Below are 8164 nucleotides of genomic sequence, written 5' to 3'. Positions count from 1 at the left end.
ACACATATAAATTAGATAATCTTCTTTTTTATTATTTATGCTTCCTATATAAGATTCTATATATGATAATTATATGGGTATATATTTACACAAATTCAAAAAGTTATATATTTTTTTTTTTTTTTTTTTTTTTTTACATTCATATGGTATTGTCCTAGCGTAGTCATTTCTTTTTAAGCGAATATTGTTGAATGTTAAAAAAGTTAGCGAAAGGAATAGTGAGGAAATTAGCGAAAAAAATAGTGAGGAAATTAGCGAAAAAATAGTGAGGAAATTAGCGAAAAAATAGTGAGGAAATTAGCGAAAAAGTTAACGAAAGGGTGTAACACTTAGTTGACGTTTTTCCTTTGCTTATTTTGAAAGCATAAATAATATTTATAACAAACTTGTTAAAATGGAATATATCTCAAATATAGTACAGACGTATATATACGGGTTATAATTTATTTACATACACATTTAATTTAGCTTAATTTTATATAAATATCCATACCCATTATTTTGTGGAAAATCATATTTTTTTTTCAATACTACTATATATTATATGAATAAAAAAAAAAAACAATAAAATGTATGTAGGAAAAAAATTAGAATTTTTCTTTTTTATATAACCTTTATTTAAGATCAGTTTCAAAAATGTTTATATAAAACATTTTAAGCTTAAAAATTAATTTGTCCATTATCCTTTATTTCGTTTATTTCGTTTATTTCGTATATTTCGTTTATTTTATTTTATTTTATTTTTTTTTTTTTTTTTTTTTATTTACACACCCTTTATTATATTTTAAAATACGAATAGAATAAGCGATAAATGCTAAGAACGTTTAGAGGGGTTAAGAAAAGAAAAGGAAATAATACATATCCATATATACATGTACATATGCATGCTCCTTATACTGTTTAGCAAACGACGGGGTTGTTGTTATATATAACATGTAGATAATTACACAATTATATAGTTTGGGTTTTATACATCATTTTATTATTTTTTTTTTTTGGAAGGGTTGTGGGTATGTAGTTTAAAAGCTGTTTTAGAAAAATAAATAATTCATTAATTAAAATGTGAATATGTTACCAACATAGGAAATTGGGATATGCATGTATATATATATATATATATTTATTTATTTATTCATTTCAAACTTTTAGCTATATATTAATTTTTAAACTGGGGATTGGTTATTTAAATAACATGTACTTTTATTTTTTTTTGAAAATGAAAATTAGGATGCATATATAAAAGGGTGTTATTACATTGGATATATATGAAAAATAAAACTATAAATAAATTATATATATTTTTTATTTTAATTAAATAATTTTAGTATGATTTATTATATTTCTCCTAGTTATTAATAATAAATTAAAAAATATGGAGAGAAAAAGCAAGTTAACATATCTATACATTTGTTTACATTTTAATTCTAATTCTATTTTTTTTTTTATAGATATGTTACTTAAAATTATATTATACATGGCCCAAATACATAATAGTTATGTATGCTCTTATTTTTTCCGAGTTTTTATTTTTTTTTCTGATTTTTTTTTCTAATTTTTTTTTCTTATTTTCTGTTTTTTTTTTTTTTTTTTTTATTTTTTTGTTTTTTTGTTTTTTTTTTGTTGGTCGCCACTCGTTTTCCGTTAGATAAAAAATGAAAGATTCATTACTTTCGCAAATATTAACGGAAGCTGAAATAATTGAATTGGGATTAAATGATAGTTTGATGAGGCATTGCTCATCTCCTTTTATTTTAAACAAAAAAAATTATATACAAATTTCCATTTTATATTTGATTAATATATTTTTTTTTTTTTGTGTGTATATAACTATTATTGTATTCCGCATAGTAGCCTATAAACCCGAATTCACAACTGACATATCACTAATTATATATGTTTATATTTTTATTTTTTTTTATATTGACTTAATAATTAGTAATGATATCAAATATAATTTAGTTCGAAAATATAATATCAAAGAGGTCAGGAAAAGAATATATGCAAAATATCTTAGTTATAAAAAAAGGCATAACAACCAAATTGTACCCACCCTCAGCAATAGCAATAGCAACCATAACAATATCAACCATAGCAATAGCAACCATAACAATATCAACCATAGCAATAGCAACCATAACAATAATAGCAATAACAATGGGAATGGAAATGAGAATGGGAATGGGAATGGAAATGGGAATGAGAAAAAAAAATTTATAAATGATAAACTTTTTTCAAGAGAAAAACATTTTATTATTTGCGATAATGAGCAAAATGAGACATTAATTAATGAAAATATAAATTATAACGAAGATAAATATTATGTATTAGATGAATTAAAAAATGTTAATCATAACATAAATAAAGAATTGCTAAAATATATTCAATTTGAAAATAACAATTATACAATTACTCATCATAAATTTGATATTTTTTTAATTATAGCTGGTATTATTAACCAATTAAACACTTTTTGTGATTTGCTATTTTTATTTTCGATATATAATCATAGTAAAGTTTTATTTTTTATTTCTTTATTTATATATATTTATTATTTAGTATATTTTATATTAATACTTAAATTCGCTGTAAATGTGTCTTTTACACTAATAGAAATATATAGAAAGTCACTATATCGTTCATATAAAAAATTTATAAAAAAATCAAAAAAAGCTATATCATATATCAAAAAAATTATATTATATATCAAAAAAATAATTTACAAATGTATAAAAAGTAAGAATATCCATATCCATATTTAATTCAAAAAAAATTATTATGATATTAGAGACTATACATGATTAAATTTTATTTTTTTTCTACACAAAAAGGGCCGTCGATTTAAGCGTCGTAATTGGCTGAGTTTGTCTTATTCTGTCCTTTCCATTTTGTTATTTTGCTATTTTGCTATTTTGCTATTTTTTTTCTTCTTTTATTTTTTTTCTTTTTTTCTTTTTTTCCAGAATACCTAAAATTCATAATCTTTATAAGGGGTGATACAATAGTACCCACCGAAAATGTGCCAAATTTATTTTTGAACAAATACACATGTTATAATAGTTGGGTTTTCTTTTATAAAGAAAATACTGATACGACTAGCGACCTACAAAATTTAAAATTAATTTATGACATTGATTTTGAAGATATTCCGAAAAAAAAATTAAAAAAAAATTACATTAATAGAAACAGAAAAAATGAAATGAGAACAAAAGATATGAGTATTCCACTTGTTGAAAAAAATAATATAAAATTTATATCCAAAAAAAAAGAAAAAACAAATTATGAAAAAGCTTTAGTTCCAAAGTATGTTCAAATGGTTGCTGACATGTCAAGCATTTTATCCTTTTATCACATTCTCAACATCATGAAAAGTGTAATCTTTATTTCTTTTGTTTATACATTTAGAATATTTGCATTCGTTTTTCAAACTGCCACACACGCACACATATATATATATATATATATATATAATTTATTTAATCAATTGCCTCCAATTTAGCTAGTACAACTTTCTATAGCTACGTTTATTACCTGAACGTTCATAATTTTTTTTTTTTTTATTTTTTTTTTTTTTTTTTTCAGAAATTTTTATCAGCACACAACCTATATTCTCATGTTAGCTTCACACTAATTTTTTTCATTTGGTAAGATTAATCAATTAAAATGTGAAAAAGGAAAAATAATTTATTATGTTCAAAATATATATGAATTTTTTTTACCCAAATATTTCATTGCAGGAAGCTTCTTTATATGGACATTATATTATTCCTTTTAAAATTCTACATTTTATTTTATAGTAGCGATAAATTAATTATAGAGATAATTTTATTTATTTCTCTAACAAATATGGTGACTTCATATATAATAAATTTAGTTGATAATAATTTGTTAAATTACACTAACTTTAATTAAAAAAATGAATAAGTAAATGAATGGTAATAAATGATAAGTAAATAAATGAATGACAATAAATGATAAGTAAATAAATGAATGACAATAAATGAGTGATAATAAATGAGTGATAATAAACGAATTAATCGACAAGACACCATCAATAATAAATGGCTTCACCCATTACCACTTTGGGTATAATATGATTACCATTTTATATATCCAAATTTGTATTTTTTTTATTCCATCCTTAACATTTTGTAATTTTTTAATTAAAACTTACCATATTTTGTCTTAATAACACTAAAAATATGATCATAATTATTGAATGGTACACCACGATTTGTGGCAAACGTGCGAAAATGGGAGTAGCCACATTACGGTGTAGTAATATAACGGCATGCATAAAGTATCATGAAGTGTGCATGTGGAGGTTTTTATAATGTCAGTCAAAGGGAAGGGGTTTAGGCCTGTCAACTTTTTTGGCATAAGTTTCGCCTCCCTTTTTCTTGGCTTGCAAATATTGACCATAAGGTAACCAATCAGATGATTTTTTATTTTTAGACATTTTTTTATCCTTTTCAATTCTTTCCTTTCTTTTAAAAAATTGGTCCCTTACTTTATCGATCTCTGATTTAGTTTTGAAAGTTTTACCATCTTTAAATAAATTTAATTCATATTCATCTATGTTTAATTGTATAAGTTGGTTTTCTTTAACATTTTCTTCGTATATATCTTTTTTTTGTTGACTTATCATACTATTAATAATAAGTTGAATATCTGTAATATGTCTAGCAACATGAAATAATGTTTTAATCGTTTTAGGAGTTGGATAAATTTTGGCAGTAAACATATGTCGTAAAATAAATAAAGTATTTTTTGATGACTTAGTTTTAATAGCTGAATTTAATACTAAATCAAATGTATATTCATCTATTTTTATATTAGTATTATTTACCATATAATTATATAGACATATAACTTTTCCATAATCTTTTTGTTTATAGAAAAGCATTTTAAATAACATACTAAATGTGTAATAATCTGGGATACATTGGAAATATGAAAAATATTTTAGCATATTTATAGAATATTCATAATATTCACAATTAATATATAATAAAACAATACTATTCAATAATTTCGTATTAACAATATTATTATTTTTTTGAATAGTTGAATAATTTGGATTATCATTATCTATTAATGATTCTGAAACATTAGTTTTCTCATTTATGTTATTTTTTCTAAGATTCATAATATGATATATAATACCCCAAGCATATTTAATATTATTGTTTTTTTCACTTATCTGTATGTTTTTACTTTTACAGTTATTAGCAAATGCTCTTATAATATAACAATACATTTCATCAGTAATTTTTATTTTATATTTATTCATAGTCTTTAATATTTCTTTTAATCTTTTTATATTTCCACTATTTGAACAAGCTATAATCATATATAACATTATTCGGTGGTTTATTTTCATATCGTTAGCTAAATAAATATTATAAAAATGAAAAACTTTATGAAAATAATCAACTCTTTTTGATAAACAATTAATTATTTCTATTAAAGTTATATCGGTTATTCTTAAATTATTTGATAACATTGTTTCATAAATGTTTAAACATTTTTCAGCTTCTCCATTATATGAACAATTTTTTATCATGATACTATATAATATTTCGTCTGGTACAACATTTTTATAATTTATAATATAATTATAAAAAATTTCAGCTCTTTTATATAATTTATGTTTAATTAAACCGTCTATTAGTGTTGAATAAATTGGCAAATCTACTTCTATCTCTTCTTTAATCATTTTTCTATATAAATGAAAAGCACTTTTTATATCATTATCTAGTATGTGTGATTTAATCATAATACAAAATGTATTTTTATTAGGTACAAACATATCTTTTATCATTTGCAAATAAATCAATCTACTTAATTTAGCATTTTTCTGAACAATACATGTATACATTAAACTGTTATATGTATCCACATTTATTTTATAATCATATTTTTTTAATAAATTAAAATAATTAAATGCTTCTTCTTCTTTGTTAAATATTATTTTACTTTTTATAAGCATATTATAATTTTCTATAGTAAAATTTTTATCTTTTATTACATCATAAAAATTTAATTCAGAGTAATGTTTCATCTCTTTTATTTTTTCTTCTTTTTCTATACCATAATAATAATTTATATATTTTTCACACCCCTCTAATATATATGGTGACATATTTTCCTTTTTAAATAATTCATAATTCTCTTTTAATTTTTTGAAAATATTTTTGCTGTTATCTATTATACCTTCATATGTCTTATCCTTTGATTCATTTTTTATGTCTTCTTGATAAATTAGATCATCAATAACTCTTCCATCATCTTTTTCCTCGTTTACTGCCTTTGGAATACGCTCCAAATTGTAGTCACCATTTTTTTCGCCAAGGATTTTCTGGGATGAACCTGAACTTGAATCAGAGCTTCTGCCTGACTTATTCAAGGGTTCTTTCTCTTCACCTAAAATGTTACTCAAACCCGGCTTGGTCTCTTTCTCTTCACCTAAAATGTTACTCAAACCCGGCTTGGTCTCTTTCTCTTCACCTAAAATGTTACTCAAACCCGGCTTGGTCTCTTTGTCTTCCAAATTGTTTAAATACATTTGTATCAATGATTCCTTCTCTTTTTCTCGTGCTTCTTTTATTTTTTCATCATTTTTATTATTTTCATTTTTTAATTCCTTTTTCATATCTTGATTTTCATCATCTAACACATTTATATTTAACTTTTTTAAAAAGTTGAATGGAGATATTTTTTTTTCTATATAAGCTCTTTTAGTTTTTTTTTCTCCATCTACTTGAATATTTTCATTATTTGTCTCTAAAATCAATTTGTTTTTGTCTAATTTATCATAAGCAGATTCATTTTTTCCTTCTTCTATCATGTCAGATTCTGGTATATTATGTTTCTCTAGACAGTTCAATTCTGTTACATCTATTATATCGTTTTGTTTATTCAACCCTTCAGGTGAGATATTCCAATCAATAGATCTATGGACTTTTCGTTTCAACCAAAAAAATATATCATTATTAAAAAGATTTTTTTCTTGACTATTTTTATTTATTTCATTTTGCATATTTTTCTTTCTTTTACAAATATCTAATATTTCTTTTTTTCCTACTTCAGAAAAAATTGATATATTTGTATTATTTTTTAAATATTTAAAATTTGTATTTATATATTTTTTTTCATCAATGTTTTCCCTTTCTACTTCATATAAATAACCAAATTTATCATCCATTTTATTTTCATATTTTCTAACATTGGGGGATTCGTCATTTATTAAACGTGTAGAATTATTTACACTAGTATCAAAAGAATAAAATTTATCATCATCAGTTTCTTTAAATTCGTGATATTTATTAATCAAATCCATATAATCACAATTACTATTAAAAATAAGTCTTTTCATTAATTTTTTTTTTTTCCCTTTTGAATAAAATAATTCATCAACAGAATTTTTTATATTTTCATCATCTATATCTCTTTTATTTTTTTTTTGTAAATTTTTTAAATAAATTTCATCCATATCATTATTACCGATTTTAGCTGAATAATCCTCCTGACTCTTTTTCATCTCTTTATCTTTTTGTTCTTCTATATTTTGATAAACTTTTTCTTTTCTATTATATTCTGATTGGATTTCCATCCCATTCAAATTAACAAAATTGGGTTCCATATTCGTATCTCCTAGTTTATTTTTTTTGTTAACATTTTCCTCATCTTCAAATTTATCCGATTTTTTATTACCCTTAAGTATTTTCTTTATATTTACTCTTTTGTAGCTTTTGATAATTTTATCATCATCACTTAAATTTATAACATTTTTTTTTCTATCAACTAGCTGTCCTAAACTAGAGTAATTTTTTCTTGCATTATTTATTTGGCTTAAATTATTAACACAGTAATATAAAAACGAATATGTCTTACAATATACTTTATTACTGTAAAAAAACTTGCCTTTTGTATTATTCAGTCTCAGATATTTAAAACGTATCAAACTGGTTGGGTAGTTCATATCTTACGCTATCTACATTTCGTTTTTTTTTTTTTTTTGAATTGTTGAAAGGATAAAACTTTTAAAAATGCCAATTGAAGTACATATATGTAATGTGTTTTGTATTTATTTGTTTTGCTTATTTTGTTTATTTTGCTTATTTTGCTTTTTCGAGTTTTTTAATTAATGACTTGCTCATAAAAG

At 22.2% G+C, this 8164-nt stretch overlaps 2 protein-coding genes across 2 annotated transcripts; one reads left to right on the top strand and one right to left on the bottom strand.

Annotated features, from left to right (window-relative positions):
- Positions 1–1652: 1652 nt before the first annotated feature.
- PY17X_1450600 (conserved Plasmodium protein, unknown function) lies at positions 1653–3909 on the top strand (the record flags this gene model as incomplete). The annotated part of the gene is made up of 4 exons (XM_022957652.1): positions 1653–2733; positions 2961–3370; positions 3580–3641; positions 3735–3909. 4 exons carry the CDS (start codon positions 1653–1655, stop codon positions 3907–3909), a joined length of 1728 nt encoding a protein of 575 aa, XP_022813007.1.
- Positions 3910–4333: 424 nt separating this feature from the next.
- Positions 4334–7981, bottom strand: PY17X_1450500 (pentatricopeptide repeat domain-containing protein, putative; the record flags this gene model as incomplete). The annotated part of the gene is made up of 1 exon (XM_720220.2): positions 4334–7981. One exon carries the CDS (start codon positions 7979–7981, stop codon positions 4334–4336), a length of 3648 nt encoding a protein of 1215 aa, XP_725313.2.
- Between the last annotated feature and the right edge of the window lie 183 nt (positions 7982–8164).

This window comes from Plasmodium yoelii (genome assembly GCF_900002385.2).
Source record: "Plasmodium yoelii strain 17X genome assembly, chromosome: 14".
NCBI lineage: Eukaryota > Apicomplexa > Aconoidasida > Haemosporida > Plasmodiidae > Plasmodium > Plasmodium yoelii.
The sequence above is the reverse complement of the archived record's forward strand: the minus strand, read 5'-3'. Positions and strand labels throughout refer to the sequence as shown.